General features: G+C 47.6%; 1 protein-coding gene across 4 annotated transcripts in view; it reads left to right on the top strand.

The window, feature by feature from the left end:
* LOC133109662 (equilibrative nucleobase transporter 1-like) overlaps positions 1-18,739 on the top strand; it is a 48,876-nt gene that overhangs the window by 8,531 nt on the left and 21,606 nt on the right. For 3 of the 4 annotated variants that reach the window (XM_061219116.1, XM_061219117.1, XM_061219119.1), the window contains exons 3-6: positions 4,194-4,398; positions 4,920-5,049; positions 18,095-18,141; positions 18,276-18,352. In XM_061219116.1, coding sequence (XP_061075100.1) covers positions 4,194-4,398; positions 4,920-5,049; positions 18,095-18,141; positions 18,276-18,352 — 459 coding nt within the window. Of the gene's footprint in view, positions 1-698; positions 3,606-4,193; positions 4,399-4,919; positions 5,050-18,094; positions 18,142-18,275; positions 18,353-18,739 lie in introns of those variants that run through there. The other variant, XM_061219118.1, reaches the window with a different exon arrangement.

Raw genomic sequence — 18,739 nt, 5'->3', positions numbered from 1 at the left:
TACTGTATGTTATCTGCAAGTAAAGGAAAGCGGCCTGTAGCGGCCTGTAGCGGCCTGTAGCGGCCTGTAGCGGCCTGTAGCGGCCTGTAGCGGCCTGTAGCGGCCTGTAGCGGCCTGTAGCGGCCTGTAGCGGCCTGTAGCGGCCTGTAGCGGCCTGTAGCGGCCTGTAGCGGCCTGTAGCGTAGTGGTTAAGGTAAATGACTGGGACACGCAAGGTCGGTGGTTCTAATCCCCGGTGTAGCCACAATAAGATCCGCACAGCCGTTGGGCCCTTGAGCAAGGCCCTTAACCCTGCATTGCTCCAGGGGAGGATTGTCTCCTGCTTAGTCTAATCAACTGTACGTCGCTCTGGATAAGAGCGTCTGCCAAATGCCAATAATGTAATGTAATTTATATTGCCATGCACTGTGGGGTATTTTGACCGGCTTTCATTTAAAAATATTATAATGCTCTTAATTACACTTTAATTTTGCACTTGAATGCATTCAGCTCAGTTTAATATTAAACCCTGTTGCACCTTATTTCCTTTTAGGTCCCTCCTTTAATTTCATCGCAGAATAAAAATATCCACATCTGAACGTAAAGGCAAATTCATACATTTCAAAGATAATACATATTATTTTGTTTGTGTTATGCCATGGGTATGGTGTATACAGGGGCGGGGCCGGGGGGGGCCAGGGGTGGCACTGGCCCCCCCTGGAATCTGATTGGCCACCCCTGGTGCCCCCCCTACCAGAACTGGAATATGATAGGCCATTGTACGCAGCAAACAATATATATGGTAAGCCTTGATGGCTGGCCCCCCTCCTCTGGGTCTGTGCCCCAGCCTGGCCCCCCCATTCAAAATGTTCTAGACACGCCCCTGGGTGTATAGTGAAATCAGTATAATTATTTACCATATCTTTGGAGTCGATTTTCTCGAAACCTGATTTTGGATGGTATTACAGGACCAATCATTTTTGTTATAAGCTTTAGAGGCAGATACAGCATCACAAATCTCATTATTAGATCCTGAAATTTCATAATTTTTATTCATGAAAGATCTGTGTTGATAAATGCAAACATGTCTTATTTACAATCTGAAAGAAAGTATGCAAATGAGCTAATTTACATATTTTGTTGGAATGTATCTTTTCAAGTCCATACCTCACGATAATTGAAGTATATACCTCTGAAATTATCTGGAAGATATAATGCAAAGATGCATTTTCGGTGCAACATAGGCTAATCAGTGTGTACCAACTGCATTGCAATTGTGACTAGATCAAGCCAAAATGTGACCAGCAGACATGGTATCAGAGATATCATGTTATGTTGAACCGTTGGTACATTCTTCAATTATTGTTCTAGATCTGTAACTGTTCCTAGTCACACGTGCAGAGAATGCTAATATTGCAAACACTCTTAATTCATTTCAGTGGTAGTGTACATTCTTTGAAAGAAGTAGTGTCTTCTTTTCTGATAATATTTCTGGGAAACATGCCTGTGTATGTCATTGTCCAAAATCTAACCGTAGATAGTTTTGTCAGTGTCAGTAGTTAAGAAAATAGCATGGATGAGTGAACAACACCAAAGACAATTAAAATGCCATAAAACACAAAAGAGGATCTCTAGAGAAAACAGACCAACAGAAAGGTCACCAAGTTATCAAAGTTGGATTGATTTTTTGAATTTTTGGAAGTTGGAAGTTTTTTGAAAAGAGCGAAATTCAAGGTGGTAACAGGTGGACCTGCTATAGCTAGATGGCTAGCAAACTCCTTTAGCCCAGTGGTCCAGTCGGGAAATCTGTCTGATGTGGTGACCAACTCTCCAGTAACAGACTTAAGAACCCCAAGACGAGAGATGACCACAGCCGGTCCAATCAGCTACAATGTACACAGGGAGAGCTTCTCCAAGAGAACTCTACTACAGAACTAAAGCCACTTCATGATACTTCTGTCTTTATTGACAATCATTGGTCACCCCCATTAGAATGCACCCAGCAGTTACCATCCTCCACGCTGGCAAGCATCTCTAAGCCTAGCATCCCGCTGATTACTCCCAGAGTGCCCAGCCCTGCCCAGGTGCCAGTGGCTTCATGCCAAAGACCTTGAAGTCCCAGCACCTGCTGTACATTCCATTCCTGATTATAAGCGAAAGACAGAGAGATCCTGACCTCAACGACCAGTGACTGAAGATGTAGTAAAAGGGACCTGGGGCAGCCTGTAGCGTAGTGGTTAAGGTGGCCATGCTTGTAATGTAATGGACCGAAAAGGACCTGAGTGCTCTGACCACATGGACAAAGACTCTAAGGTAAATCTAAGGCAACAAAAGAGTGAGTATATAGTGCAGGGAGTATAGCGACTGCCATAGTAGTCCTGAGGCAAGCAGCCAGCATCCCGAACATTATTCTTCTGCTTGTTTTCCAAGTGGCTATCTTTGCAAAACCTACTGGCTAGTGACCATTCTTTATGACAGTCCCAAGTGTCTTCGGTAAAAGGGAGAGAATGGCCCATTGGTGGCTAGCAGGGAGCAGGCTCCCCTGAAAGGACTCCAGCTGCACATGATGAAAGTCCTCCCCATAAAACTCAGATGGCAACCCATCTCCTCCTGGTGCCTGGCAGGAGGATATCTGCACAACTGTTGCAGTTTCATTGAATTTAACCCTGTGTCCACATACTGTATTCTGTCATTACATTACATTACATTACATTACATTAATGGCATTTGGCAGACTCTCTTATCCAGAGCGACGTACAACAAAGTGCATACCCATAACCAGGGATAAGTGTGCTGAAAGACCCTATTCAACTGCTACCTGTACAACAAAGATAAGGACCAGGGCCTATTTGAAATTATTATTATTATTATTTATTTATTTTTTAAACAAACAAATAAACAAACAAACAAAGCAAAAGTGACCAAACTTAACTATCCAAACACTGCTTACCTAGCCAACTAAAAATACCGATACACAAAGTAAATCACAAAGACAACAATTAAGGTTCACAGGGAGGTAGGGAGGGACGGGGAGAGGTGCTGCTTGAAGAGGGTCGTCTTCCGTTTGCGTTTGAAGGTGGGGAGAGATTCTACAGTTCTGACCTCAACAGGGAGTTCGTTCCACCACCGTGGAGCCAGAACAGACGGTAGTTGTGAGCGTGAGGTGGAGGTTTGGAGAGGGGGAGGTGCCAAGCGGCATGTGAAGGCTGAACGAAGAGGTCTGGCAGGGGTGTAGGGTCTGATGATTTTTTGTAGGTAAGCTGGGGAAGACCCCTTAACTGCTTGGAAGGCTAGCACCAATGTTTTGAATTTGATGCGAGCCATAACAGACAGCCAGTGGAGGGAAGTAAGCAGGGGGGTGACGTGTGTCCTTCCCTGTCCTGTACCAGGATTATAACAAGAACAGCCTGATCCAGCCCATCCAGTACATGCTTTGGAATGTGGTCCATACATTTCTGATAAGATAAAAACCTGTTTTGATGTGAAAGTTCAAATTCAATTATTCAGTATAGGGAGGAGGAAAGGGAGGAGGAGGGATGAGTAGAGGGCTTATAAGATGGAGGGAATGAAAGGAAGGAACAGAAGCAATAAAAGAAGACCTAGGCACAGGTGCAGAGAGCACACAGGTATGTCTAGTAGTTATTATTGTGAATTGCCACCAGGTTGTTGTCAGATCATTTAGTGAATAAGTTCATCATGAATTAGTTTGCGGTCATAACGTTATATATACACTCACCGAGCAGCTTCAGTTAATGTTGACATCAATTGTCAGTTGGGGAAAAAATGTGATCTAAGTTACTTAGACCGTGGATCGATTTTCACGCACACTGGTCTCTAGAGTTTGCAAAGAAGAAAAAAAATGCAGTGAGCAGCAGTTCTGCAGACAGAAACGCCTTGCTAATGAGAGATTAGAGGAGAAGGGCCAGACTGGACAAAGCTGACAGGAAGGTGACAGTAATGCAAATAACCACACCATTACAAAAGTGGTATGCAGGAGAGCATCTCTGAACACACAACGCATCAATCATAACTCTAAGTGGATAGGCGACAGCAGTAGAATTCAGAAAAATAAGTTTAATAAATACCTAATAAAGTGCTTGGTGAGTGTTTAATCTTGTGTTTTAAGTTGTGATAGTGAATTTGTTAAAAAATTTACACTTTATCAACACAAATTCTAATTTTGTATGGTGAATTATTTTCATTTTCATTACAAGGCAATTACTGAGAACTGTATTCACATGATGCTACGTGGAGTGAGTCTGCGCTTCTGGCTCACCCTGGCCACAGGACTGGTGGAGTGCCTGTGTTTTACTGGGGTTGTTTATGGGTGGCCCTCCCTGGTGTTTATCCTGAAAGCCAGTGGGTATTTCAGAGACCAGTGTGTGAATGCCACAGGACCCAATGACACACAGTACATGGGTGAGTGTGACTGTTTACTTAAATATTTGATGAAAAGTACAAAAACTTAATTCACTGTTTCATTTATTTTTTGCCACTAGAAGACAGGCTAATGACTATCAATTGTGATGTTTGTATTTTTTATGAAACATTTAAGGAAACATTTCTTGCACAAATAATACAATTGCCATTTAAAAAATATGTGAAAGCGGGGCCACGGTGGCGCAACAGGCTAAGATGCAGCAGAATTGCGGTTGCAGTTCGCTGCAGTTGGACAGCGAAGGGCCAGACTGGTCAAGGCTGACAAGAAGGTGGCAGTAACACAAATAACCACACATTACAACAGTGGTTTGGAGAAGAGCATCTCTGAACACACAACGCATCATAACTCTAAGTGGACAGGCTATAACCTAATAAAGTGCTCGGTGAGAGTACATGATAAAAGACAATGCAGATGATGACATGCAGTGAACTGAAATTGAAATGGAAGTTTTTAAAAACGCTTGTGGTGTGAACACCTCTCTTCCCTCTACTTTCCCCAGACTGTAGCAAACAGGATGAGCTCTTCTCCCTGGTTTTCACTATTGCCGCCTTCTTACAGAACTTCCTCAGTCTTCTCAATGGATTCTTCTTTGACCGCTTCGGTACCATGACATCCAGACTGCTGGCAATGTGAGTTTCAGACGTTGTTGAGGTGTAAAGAACAGTACATGTAAGACAGGTAGCTCAAGATTTAATATGCGATTGAACTAAAGGAGCTGGACCTGAGGTGGCATTCTGGACAAAAGAGATGGACATACTGCACATGAACAAATCAAAATCTTCTGTGCATGAATTAAATGGTTGTCATTGTGAACAAAGGTGATGAGAGGTCTGTGTGCAAGCAGATGAAAATAGGTCCTAGAACTGGGCAAATTACAATATGTTCAAGCAAATGGAAATGCAGGCAGGTCTGTCCCTGCTGCCCACAGAACTAGCTGGATGCACTTATGCTTTCTTACACTGCAAGTTACTGCAAAATGAATGCAATGTCTTCTAATTGGCCTACAGCCTAAGAATATGAACATAAGAAGACACAGTAACAATGTCAGGGCATTAAGCCCACTGAGGTTTGTTGTTCCCTGCTGAAAGAAAAAGTAGCTAGATACAGTTGTGTTCAAATAAATAGCAGTGCGTTAAAAAAAGTGAATAAAGTGCCAAAAAAAATTTTAATAGCTTTCATTTCAAATGTAGTGGAAACATTACACATTCATATTCCAAATCAAAGCATTAGCAAATTTGAACAAGTCTGTGTTACTCATTACAGGAAGCAAAGAAAAGGAATATTAATCTGTTCAAAAAAATGTTGAAATTTCTCTTCAAACTCTTCAAACTGTATAAACTGAAGAAGTTTTTCAAGATTTAACTTCACTTACTGAACTAATATTTAGTTGCTGTCATGGTGGGAGGTAATTCTCACTGGTGCCACTAGATGGCCGAGGATATTGTTTCCACCTGTTCCTCGTTTTCTCCAGGGGAATTACCTCCCGGGAGAGTATTTAAGACCAGCATCGACTAGTTTTCAGTGCTTTTGTGTTCAACCGTTCGCCCTTGGCACAAAGCCGGTAAAGCGCCCGGTAGAATCTAAACCTATACGAGTCAGGTACGGTGCTGGTGGATAATTCTCTCATTGCTAAAAAGGAGAAATATCTAAAAGGTAAGGAAGGCGTACAGCTGGAAGTGTTGTGTGTGCTGGCGCCTTCCTCAAGGGTTTTGTTTTTCTTTTGGACTCGTGTGAGTCGATGGTAGTTTTCGATTACTGGCAAGCGAGTTCCATTCCCCACAAGCACAGGCACCACATCCCTACAACCCCCAGCCACTCACTTCCTCCCCATCTACGGGATCCGCATCCCAGCCCATTTCACCACTAATAAGGGAACCTAAGTTACAGTTGCCGTTGCGGTACGGGGGAGAGGCGGGTAGATGTAGGGGGTTTCTTTCCCAGTGCTTAATTTTTTTAAAAGCCCAACCCTCACGATTCTCAACCGAGGATTCCCAAGTAGCGTTTATTTTATCCCTGTTGACCGGGACCGCTCTGGCCTGGGCAGATCCGCTGATTCGGGCACAATCCGCCCTAATGAGCAGCACCCAGCTCCTAATGCAGGAGATGACAAGAGTATTCGACCACAATGTCACGGGTAAAGAGGCGGCGGCCCGATTAACGTGGATGAGGCAGGGAACTCAGAGTGTGGCAGAGTTCTCAGTGGCGTTCCAGGCTCTGGCAGGGGAGACGGGGTGGGCGGACGAACCGCTAATGACACTTTTTACGTGCGCACTGTCAGACCCGGTCAGGGACGCGCTGGCCACAGTGGAGCCACCGGGGAATTTAGGCTCGCTAATATCGACAGCGATTCGCATTGACAACCGGGTTCGGGAACGTGAGCGAGAGAGAGCCGGCAGAATGGGCAGTTTCAATTGGCCGGTTCCGCCCTCCCTGAGCCAGTTTACAGAGGCGGAGCGGAGACAGGGGGTACACAAATTGGAGGAACCCATGCAGCTTGACAGCACCACGCTGGCGCGTCCTAGGAGGCGGCCTGGGAGAGAATGGTTGTGCTTCTTCTGTAAACGTCCAGGGCACTTAATAAAAAACTGTCCTGACCGGAAAGCAAAAGAGCAGTCCCACTAGTGGAGCGAGAGTCACTAGTGGGACCAGGTGCAGGTATTAGCTTTCGCACAGTGCTTCCCGTCGAACTGACGTGGAAGGGGGCCGTAGTGAGGACAGAAGCCTTTATCGACTCTGGGGCAGTGGACAACTTTGTTGACCGTCAGTGGGCTAGGCAAAATAATCTGCCGGTTCGGTCTGTACCGCAGCCCCAATCCATTACGGCGCTGGACGGCCGCCCATTGGGTTCCGGGGTGGTTCGTCACAAAACGGAGCGAGTGGTTATGCGTATGCCGTTTGGGGGGCGCCGGGAACGTATATATTTTTATTTGGTGGAATCTCCGGTTTATTCGGTAATTTTAGGACATGTCTGGTTGGTAAAGCATCAGCCACAAATAAACTTGGGTAACGGGAGCAACCCGGTGTCCCGGTGGGGTCCGCAGTGTGATGAGCACTCCAATCATGTGTATAACTCCTCGACCCCTCCTATTGAGACTGACATAGGGTCCGAATTGGACGAGGAGGAGGCTAGGGAGCCCCATAATCCTAGTGTCAGGGTGCCTGAGGGGGAGGAGGAGCAGGAGGGGAGCCTGGAGTGGGACTCCATGTGTGATTGGAATCGTCTTACTGACGACGGGGAGGGCAGTGAGGGCTCTGATTGGGACACTGAGAGCTTTTTTCAGACCACGGGTAGTGGGGGTGAGGAACGTATGGTTGGGGCTATCGAATTTCCGCTACCAACCAACGTTCCGAGGGTATATGGCGAGCTGGCAGAAGTATTCAGCAAGCAGCGCGCGACCACACTACCTCCGCATCGGTCATACGACTGTGTGATCGAGTTACACCCAGGGACAGTCCCACCCCGGGACAGTCCCAGCCCGGGGCGCACTCTATTCTTTGTCAGTGCCTGAGAGCAAGGCAATGAAAGAATACATTCGCGAAGCCTTAGCGAATGGTTTTATCAGACCATCTTCGTCACCAGCGGGAGCGGGATTTTTTTTTGTTAAAAAAAAGGATGGCAGTCTTAGGCCATGTATTGATTACCGGGGACTAAACGCGATCACAGTTAAAAATAGATATCCCTTACCGCTGATGAACTCTGCGTTTGAGCGCCTGCAGGCGGCATCGGTGTTCACAAAATTAGATCTCCGTAATGCGTACAATTTGGTACGCATACGAGAGGGCGACGAATGGAAGACCGCGTTTAACACACACTCTGGCCATTATGAGTATCGCGTCATGCCATTCGGTCTTACCAACGCCCCCGCTGTGTTTCAGGCATTAGTTAATGATGTGCTCAGAGAAATGCTGGAGAGGTTTGTATTCGTCTATCTGGATGATATCCTGATCTTCTCCGCCACTATCTCTGAGCATATTCGCCACGTGTCTTTTGGAGGCTCGCCTTTTTGCAAAGGCTGAAAAGTGCGTGTTTCACGCTAATTCGGTATCTTTCCTGGGGTTCATTGTATCTGCGGGTAAAACAGAGATGGACCAGAATAAAATCTCTGCTGTAAAAAATTGGCCTACCCCAGAATCGGTTAAGCAAGTGCAGAGGTTCCTAGGCTTCGCCAATTTTTATCGTCGTTTTATCCGTAATTTTAGCACCGTAGTGGCACCGCTCACAAAGAAGGCCCCAACGCGTTTTGTATGGACAGCTCGTGCGGAAGCTGCATTCATTGAGTTGAAGAATAGGTTCTGTTCGGAACCTATTTTAATAACTCCGAACCCCTCCCTACCATTCATTGTAGAGGTTGACGCCTCTGAGCTGGGGGTAGGGGCTATTTTGTCTCAACGGTCCCCCCAAGACCAAAAGGTGCACCCTTGTGCGTTTTTCTCGCGGTCGCTGTCCCAACCCGAGAGAAACTACGATGTGGGGGACAGGGAGCTGCTAGCGGTCAAACTAGCTTTGGAGGAGTGGCGGCATTGGCTGGAGGGGGCGGAGCATCCGTTCACAGTGTGGACGGATCATAAGAACTTGGAATATATTAAATCGGCTAAGACTCGCAACTCGCGCCAGGCCCGCTGGGCGCTGTTTTTTGCGCGATTTTCATTTACTATGACGTACCGCCCCGGATCCAAGAACACCAAGCCAGATGCCCTCTCACGGGTTTTTGACAAGGCAGATAGGGAGCACGAGCCTGAACCCATTCTGTCGGGGGTTCAAATTGTGGCGCCTGTGGTTTGGAAGGTGGAGTCGGCAGTGCGGAGAGCACTGCGCCAAGATCCGGGTCCAGGGGGGGGTCCACCTAGTAGCCTTTTTGTGCCTGCGGGGGTCCGTTCCCAAGTACTACAATGGGGAAATTCCTCACGGCTGGCGGGGCATCCCGGGGTCCACCGCACCAAAGATTTGGTGTCTCGACGGTTCTGGTGGCCCGGGATGGAAAAGGATGTCCGTGAATTCGTAGCCGCGTGTCCAGTTTGCGCACGCAGCAAGGGCTCCCACCGACCACCATCAGGGTGGCTACGTCCGTTACCCATCCCGAAGCGCCCATGGAGTCACATCGCGCTAGACTTTATCACGGGGTTGCCACCATCGGATGGTAAAACGGTCATTCTAGTGGTGGTGGACCGTTTTTCCAATGCGGCTCATTTTGTGGCACTGCCAAGATTACCATCGGCAGGGGAGACCGCTAGGTTGGTGGTAGATCATGTGTTTAGACTTCACGGTCTCCCACAGGACGTGGTTTCTGATCGCGGACCCCAGTTCGCTTCCCGGTTCTGGCGTGCGTTCTGTTCTCTGTTGGGGGCCTCGGTGAGCCTTTCGTCTGGCTTCCACCCAGAGACCAACGGGCAGACAGAACGCACTAACCAAACTCTCGAGAACACGCTCCGGTGTCTGGCTATGGACAACCCCACGTCATGGAGCCGCCAGCTCACATGGGCGGAGTACGCCCACAATACGTTACTAAATGTGTCCACAGGTCTCTCACCGTTTGAGGTACAATTTGGCTATCCCCCGCCTCTGTTCCCTGAGCTAGAGAGAGGGGGTGAAGTGCCCTCTGCTGAAGCCTTTGTTCGGCGGTGCCGGGCCACATGGAGGAAAGTGCGAGTGGCCCTTTTAAGAGCTACGGCCAACCAGAAAAGGCTGGCCGACAGGCGTCGTCGAGCAGCGCCCTGCTATAGGGTGGGGCAGCGGGTATGGCTGTCCACACGCGATCTGCCATTGAGGGTCGAGTCGCGTAAGCTTGCCCCTCGATACATGGGACCTTTTAAAATTATTAGGAGGATCAACCCCGTCACGGTGCGCCTCCAGTTGCCTCGCTCTATGAGGATCCACCCTACCTTCCATGTTTCCCGTCTCAAGCCCGTGTCGACGAGCGTACTGGCACCTGCGGAAGTTCCTCCGCCACCTCCTCGATTAATTGACGGGGGCCCGGTCTACACCGTCCGTCGCATCCTGGCGGAACGTCGCGTAGGCAGAGGGAGACAATACCTTATAGATTGGGAGGGTTTCGGGCCGGAGGAACGCTGTTGGGTTCCCTCTAGGGATATTTTAGACCCCGAACTGATTCGTGAGTTTCACAGGCGTCTGGGGTCGCTCCTTAGTAGGGGGGTCCTGTCATGGTGGGAGGTAATTCTCACTGGTGCCACTAGATGGCCGAGGATATTGTTTCCACCCGTTCCTCGTATTCTCCAGGGGAATTACCTCCCGGGAGAGTATTTAAGACCAGCATTGACTAGTTTTCAGTGCTTTTGTGTTCAACCGTTCGCCCTTGGCACAAAGCCGGTAAAGCGCCCGGTAGACTCTAAACCTATACGAGTCAGGTTCGGTGCTGGTGGATAATTCTCTCATTGCTAAAAAGGAGAAATATCTAAAAGGTAAGGAAGGCGTACAGCTGGAAGTGTTGTGTGTGCTGGCGCCTTCCTCAAGGGTTTTGTTTTTCGTGTGAGTTGATGGTAGAGGGACGTTGTCCCCGGTGTTGTATTTTGGTTTGCATTTTTGTCCCGAGCTGCGCCTCGAGGTTTTTATTTTCGTGCCTAGCTTTTCTCGCTAGGTTGTATTTTCTTTTGGTTTTCACTCAGTGCCCAGCTATTTGGCACGGTACCAAAGTTATTGGTTCGCCCTAGTTATTTAAGGGTTGTTTTACGTTCGCTAGCCGTTTTTGAGCTACTTCTCTGTTTGCGATTTCTAAGTTTGGTTTGTTTAATTTCCTTCCTCCCATTGTTCCGGGAGAAGTCCTGTTCCTAGCTGGGTATCCCTATTTCGGTTCTCCCTGGGATTTAGTGACTGACACGTTCGCGTGTTGGTAAAAAAAGGTTCTACCTTTGGTCGCCCCTGGCTCTCCGCTTAGCTTCCCACGCTACAGTTGCATAACCATTGTTTTTGATAACTGCTGTGCATCTGTGTTGCATCGAGTCAACCAACTTCTGGCACCTAGAAACAGGTATTTCAGCCCAGGATGAAGGATGGGTTTTGCTTCAGAAACTGCATTTTTTATGTCACCCCACAAGTTTTCAATGGGGTTGAGGTTGACTGATTGAGCTGGCCACTCCATTACCTCAATCCTTTTTGTCTGGAACCAAGATGTTGCTCGCTTACTCGTGTGTTTAGGGTCATTGTCTTGTTGAAATACACATTACATTAATGGCATTTAGCAGACGCTCTTATCCAGAGCGACGTACAACAAAGTGCAAAGTGCATACCTATAACCACGGATAAGTGTGCTAGAGGGAAGTACAATTTCAACTGCCACCTGCGCAACAAAGATAAGAACCAGGGCTTATTTGATCATCTTTCCTTTTTTTTTTTCGTAATACACGCAAATGTAAGAACAAACCGCTTACCTAGCCAAACACTGCTTACCTAGCCAAACTAAACATCCTGATACACAAGTAAATATCACAGAAAGACAACAATTAAGGTTTACAGGGAGGTAGGGAGAGACAGGATGAGGTGCAGCTTGAAGAGGTGCGTCTTCAGTTTGTGCTTGAAGATGGAAAGAGATTCTACTGTTCTGACTTCAACAGGGAGTTCATTCCACCACCGTGGAGCCAGAACAGACAGTAGTCGTGAGTGGGAGGTGGAAGTTCAGAGAGAGGGAGGCGCCAAGCAGCCTGTGGAGGCCGAATGAAGAAGTCTGGCAGGGGTGTAGGGTCTGATGATTTTTTGGAGGTAAGCTGGGGCAGCTGCTTGGAAGGCTAGCACCAATGTTTTGAATTTGATGCGAGCCATGACAGGCAGACAGTGGAGGGAAGTAAGCAGGGGGGTGATATGTGAGTGTTTTGGAAGGTTGAAGACCAGACAAGCTGCTGCATTCTGGATACGTTGGAGGGGTCTGATGGTGGACGCTGGGAGGCCAGCCAAGAGGGAGTTGCATTAGTCGAAGTGGGACAAAACCATTGCTTGGACCAGGAGCTGGGTCGAGTAGGGGGTGAGAAAGGGGCGGATTCTCCGTATGTTGTATAGTCACCGCCAAAATGTTCTTGGAGAGGGACAGTCTGCTGTCCATCACCACGCTGAGGTTCCTGGCACAGGGTGATGGTGTCAGTGTGGTAGGGAAATGGAGAGATCCAGATGGGGTGAGGTAAGAGCAGGGATGAATATCATTTCAGTCTTACCTGGGTTGAGCTTTAGATGGTGGTTGTCCATCCAGCTCTGGATGTCACTCAGGAAAGCAGAGATATAGGCTGAAACCTGTGTATCAGGTGGTGGGAATGAGATGAAGAGGTATCGTCCAAATAGCAATGGTAGGATAGACTATATGCAGTGACAACAGGGCCAAGGGAACGAATGTAAAGAGAGAAAAGAAGCGGCAAGCAAGGGTAGCAAGGGTCCGAGGTGTCGATACCGTACCAGCCCAGGCAACCTGGAAGGAGTGACCAGAGAGGTAGGATTCAATCCAGTCCAGAGCTGTGCCACAGATCCCCATTGCTGACAGGGAGGACAGAAGAATGGAGTGATCCACAGTGTCGAAGGCAGCCGAGAGGTCTAGAAGAATGAGGACAGTAGAGAGGGAGGCTGCTCGTGCAGCACGGAGTGATTCACTGACGGAGAAAATAAAGAAGAAAGTTGAATAGAAGCAGATCGTTCTATTGTTTTAGATGGAAAAGGAAGAAGAGATACAGGGCGGTAGTTCTGGATAATGATTTTTTAGCAGCGGAGTGATGTGGGCCCTCATGGAGGATGATGGAAAACAGCCAGAAGATAAAGATGAGTTGACAAGGGAGGGGACAAATGGGAGAATGTCAGGTGTGATAGTCTGGAGGGGAGAAGAGGGGATAGGGTCAAGGGCACAGGTTGTAGGGCAGTGGGAGAGCAGGAGTTCAGAAACATCAGAGTCTGTAAGGGGAGAGAAAGTAGAAAAGGAAGGGATGGGCCTAGAAGGGAGGAAGGGCACAGAGAAGGGGGCGGTGGTTGCAAAGGATCTGCGGATGTCTGTGACCTTCTCATCTAAAAAAACTCAGCGAAGTCATCAGCAGCGAAGGATGACTGAGGTGGAGGAGGCGGCGTGCTGAGGAGAGAGGAAAAAATAGAACAGTTTCCGGGGGTTAGAAGTGGAGTTCTGAATTTGTGTTTGATAGTATTTTACCTTGGTGGCAGTAACGCCAGGAGAGAGTGGTAGGTTGTGAGGTCTGATGGGTCTCTGGATTTTCCCCACTTCCTCTCCGCTGTGCGGAGGCTGGCCCTGGAGGTATGGAGGGTGTCAGATATCCAAGGAATGGGAGGAGATGTGTGAGGTGGCTGTGAGACAAGGGGACAGAGAGAGTCAAAGGCGGAGGAGAGAGATGAAAGGAGGGTGGCAGATGCCGAGTCAGTGGGAAGTTTGGAGAAGGATTCGAGAGGGGGGAGTGAGGCGGTGACAGTGGTGGCAAACGAAGTGGGTGAGAGGGAGTGGAGGTTACGGCGGGCTGAGGAAGTGTGAGTGGGGGGGAGGAAGAGGGAGGGAGAATGAGATGAAGTGGTGATCAGATGTATGCAGAGGGGTAACCATGAAATTGGAGCATGAGCAGTTCCTCACGAAGACAAGGTCTAGGACATTGCCCGCCTTGTGGGTTGGAGGAGAGTGTTGCAGGGGGAGGTCGAAGGAGTGGACTAGTGGTAGGAAGGCAGCAGCCTGGGAGGCTTCAAGGTGGATGTTGAAGTCTCCAAGGAGAATCAGTGGGGTGCCATCCTCAGGGAAGGAGCTGAGAAGGGTGTCTAGCTCATCAAGGAAACTTCCCAGGGGCCCTGGAGGACGATAGATAACTGCAATAAAGAGTGTAGTAGGGTAGGATACTGCAACAGAATGGTATTCAAAAGTGGATATGGACAGGTCAGAGGGGGGGAGAACAGAGAATTTCCATCAGGGGGAAATTAACAATCCAGTACCACCGCTACGGCCGGATGACCGGGGAGTGTGAGAGAAGGAGAAGGAGGATGAGAGGGCAGCGGGAGTGGAAGTGTTGTCAGGTGTGATCCAGGTCTCAGTTAGGGCAAGGAATTGTAGGGACTGGATGGAGGGATGAAGTCGGGGGGTAGCTGAGGTTGGAGGGGTTCCGACTCCATGGAGGCCCATGTCGCAGGGGGTGTCTTCTGCAAGGGAGAGAGCAGACTGGGATGGGGTGAAACATAACATAACAAACTGGGACGGGATGCGTGAGAAGTTCCTTTGGAGGTGGGAGTTGAAGACCTCGGGGACGGAGGCCTCCGCCAGACGTTCCCAGTTCACCCTCACTACACATTTGGGTTTACCGGGTCTGTCCTGCAGGCTCCCCGGCCACTTGATCCAACTCACCACCAGGTGGTGATCAGTTGACAGCTCTGCTCCTCTCTTCACCCGAGTGTCTAAGACGTATGGCCACAGGTCTGATGATACGACCACAAAGTCGATCATCGATCTTTGGCCTAAGGTGCTCTGGTACCAAGTACACATGGTTTCTCCATCATTGCCCATGTGAGCGTTGAAGTCGCCCAGCAGAACTATGGAGCAAAGCATCCGACTCCGATGCCGACCCCTGCTGGTGGTGAGCCCACAGGGCAGCGACCCCACGTTACCAATTCAGGCTGTGCCCGGTCGGGCCCCATAGGATAAGGCCTGGCCACCAGACGCTCACCGACAAGCTCGCCTCCTGGGTCTGGCTCCGGAAGGGGGCCCCGGTTTCCCTTTTCCTAGGTAGCTCGGTACTTGCGAGGGGAACATTCAGGTGGAGGAGTCCCTGGGGCCACTGGTTGCTGGACTTGCATTCAGGACAGGCAGCGATGAATTCAGCCACATTTCACCGATGGCTACCAGAAGCGGCGATCCTGAACAGCCACCGTATGGCTGACCCCAGAATGATAGGCGAGATGGGATGAGTGAGCCCACTCCAGGACAAGCAGACGGACCACTTCAGGGATGAACAGGCGGTTGGCCGGAGTGTCATCAGGAACAGGACAGCTCCTCAGGGCTTCCTCCACCTTGCTAGTGATGTCAAGCTGTGTGGCAGTGACCAGGGTGCAGGGAGGCAGGATGGTGGTGGGCTCTTCGTCTAATTGAGGAGGTGAGTGCAGACGGGAAAATGTGTCAGGTGAGCCAGGCCAGTAGGTCAGAGTGAAATCGCAGCGATTGAAAAACAGGGACCACCGAGCTGAGGCCACCAGGGTCCGGAACTCGTTGGGACAATCAGAGACGGAACGAGAACCCTGGCGGATTCAGGACAGCTCACAGGAAGCCGCTGCTCCGGAGATGGCCTGGTCGAACACCCTATTCATGGCAGTGGAGAAGAGTTTGTAGCATTCTGGGGCACCAGAGGCCAAGAAAGCGGTTCCTCACTCCTGGGCTCGGCCGGACAGGAGAGTGATGACACCTTGGATTGTTCGGTGGGGAAGGTGGAAGGTTGGAGCTCGAACATGAGCAAGCACTGGGACAGGAAGGAGGCACAGTCTTTGAGTTTGCTGTCATAGTGCTCCAGCGGTGGCAGACAGGGCTCTGGCTGGGACCAGACTGGTTCAGAAGCAGGAACATGTTGAGGCGTGGAGATGAGGGTGCTGGCCAGAGAATTTGCCAACATGTAAACCTGGTGGAGTAAGTTGGCCCCACTCTCTTTCAAGGAGCAGAGTTCGGTGTCGTGCACTCCGATAAGCTGTCCCAGCAGTCTGTAAAAATACCTTTTAGGCAGAATGAACTCAAATGATAATAAGAGATAAGAAATTGATCACCTTCTAAATGTGATGTCTTATCTTACTACCAAAAAGGACACACTAATATGCTTCATATGGAGAAAAAAAGCATTGTAGTCATATTCAGATGGGTTTGGATAGGTTTTCTGACCTCAATATGCACTCAGTGCAGACTTTATTTGGTATTTATCAGACTTTTTTTTAAACTTATTGGTCTTCTACTGCTAACGTCTTGGTGCCAAATACCATAGGACACCTTCTGAGGTCTTGTGGAGTCCATGCCTCGACGGGTTAGAGCTGTTTTGGAGGTACAAGGGGGACCTACACAATATTAGGCAGGTTGGTGTATATCCAACCCATTTCTTTGGAAAAATATTTATTTATTTACAATTTACCTGATGTAATGGGTAGAAATGGTTTTCTATGAGCCAGAATACTGTATCTGTAAAAATAAGTTATTATCTCTTGATTTACTATAATGCATATCTTATCCATTTTGGATAGATTTGGAGATGCTAAGAGGCTAAGGGATGCCAAGATACACTGTTTACAAATGACCTTGTAGAACCTCGGTAGTTTTACGTCTCTTTCTCAAATTTTGTACTCATGTGGCCAGGTGGTGGGTGAACCAGGAAATGTAAAGTATGACCTGTGTTAGACTTTCAGCGGTGCTCTGTAAACTAAGAATTACAATGTTTGTTTTTATTGTTTTGTAAATTTACAGCCCATCATTTATATAAAGAAAATGAAAATAAATCATTAAATAATTAATTTACAAATGAATTATTAATGCACTAATTAATTTAATAAATGCAGCAATATTCCTAAACTGTCATCTGAATATGACACATTATACCTTGCTGGAAGGTATAATGTAGGAAACCCTCTACAAGAAGATCATTATGGTTTAAATGAGTTCTGTAGGGAAATGACCTAGCAATGTATTTATGCAACAACAACAAGTCGTTCAGGACGGCATTTGCTTTGGTATAGTTCCGGCAAAAACATAGATTTCTCGAAATTGGCTGAACCGATTATGAAATAAACTTTGTCAGAAAAGAGTCGTAGCTTCATAACCAGGTGGGATATTTGGTTCCATAAATGTGTCTGCATTTAATAATTAGCAAAACAAACTTTTATTTCCATCAATAAAACTGAGCTAAGAGAAAAAAACTGTGCGTTTATCCATGCAACTTCTGAATTGTATTTTTTGTTTGTATATTGGAACATGATTTTTTGACGTAGTGAAATGGTATCAAGGATTGTTAGAATATGCCTTTTATGCCTTTTCTTGTCTCAGTCTGTGACTTGTTAAGCCGTTAACATGGCATGAGGGTGCCTGGTGTTTTATTGCCCTGCTTTGCAAATAAGAATCTGAAGTGTTATCACTAGCAGAGGTCTGAGTCGGAGGTGGCGTTATTTTCTTCAAGGACCTCTCTGTATTTGGCTGCATTCATCTTTCACTCAATTCTGACCAGCTTCCCTGTCCCTGCCGCTGAGAAGCACGCCCATAGCATGATGCTGCTACCACCATGCTTCACCGTAGGAATGGTATTAGCCTGGTGATGAGCAGTGCCCAGATATAGTGCTTGGAGTTCTGCCCATTGTGTTACATTTTTGTCTCATCATACCAGAGAATATCTTTCCTCATGCCACAAAATTCCTTTAAATGTCTTTTGATTCCAAGCGGGCTGTCAAGTTGCCTCCGTATAGCCACTACTATAAAAGCTTGATTAATGGACTGCTGCTGAGTTGGTGATCCTTCCGGCAGCTTCTCCCATCTCCCATTATCTTGTTTATATGCAGCCTTTTTCTCAATTTTTATCAAGTATGCCAATAATTCTGGAGCCCACTGCAGATAAAATGTGTCCCCCCACACCAAGCCCATCACCTAACTTTCTGAACTCCTTTACCCCAGACCTGGTCAGACCTTTTCGGAATTTTCTTCCAATGATTAAACTCATTTGTGTGATTTGTGTTCTTTTTTCCTTTCCCAGAATACTGTACACCACTGGCACCTTGCTGATTGCTTTTTCACATCCAGGTAAAGTGTTCTGGGCCTTTAACTGACACTCACCCTGACACAGTGGCAGTTTTCCATGCAGGCTTCTGTGTCAGTATATGAGTAACCCTTTCTCAGTTTCCCTATCTCTTTATCTCCCCCTCTTTCTCCTGCAGAGATATCCAATATACTGTTTCCAGGTCTGGCCTTCATTGCAGTTGGAAGTGACATGTTATTGCTCACAAACATGCAGGTGTGTCCCCATTATCACTGCTCAATCATATGCATGGGATGAAAGTTGGCTACAACTTAAATGAGTTATGAAATAGGGATGGGACCTGGCATCATCACCATAGAATGCTCTATGATTACTAACTTTTGCGAAGAATAGAAAATAATAGAATCCAGATAAGCTCAACCAATTGCAAGGCACATTTGAGATCAAGTAATGCAGGGATTAATTGGAAATCAGCTAAAATGTACATTTTATCTATGAATTGATTGGCTCAGGTCACAAAAATGTGATGTTCTGATTAATCACAGATGGCGGGAAAGAAAAATGACATTAGTTATAATAGAGAGCCATAGTTGACCCTGTTCTGTATATGAGTAGTTTCCTCCAAGAAGTGTATCAACAAGG

Source organism: Conger conger, chromosome 14 (assembly GCF_963514075.1).
Source record: "Conger conger chromosome 14, fConCon1.1, whole genome shotgun sequence".
Classification (NCBI taxonomy): domain Eukaryota; kingdom Metazoa; phylum Chordata; class Actinopteri; order Anguilliformes; family Congridae; genus Conger; species Conger conger.
Note: the sequence above shows the minus strand (reverse complement) of the source record. Positions and strands in the feature narration are given on the sequence as shown.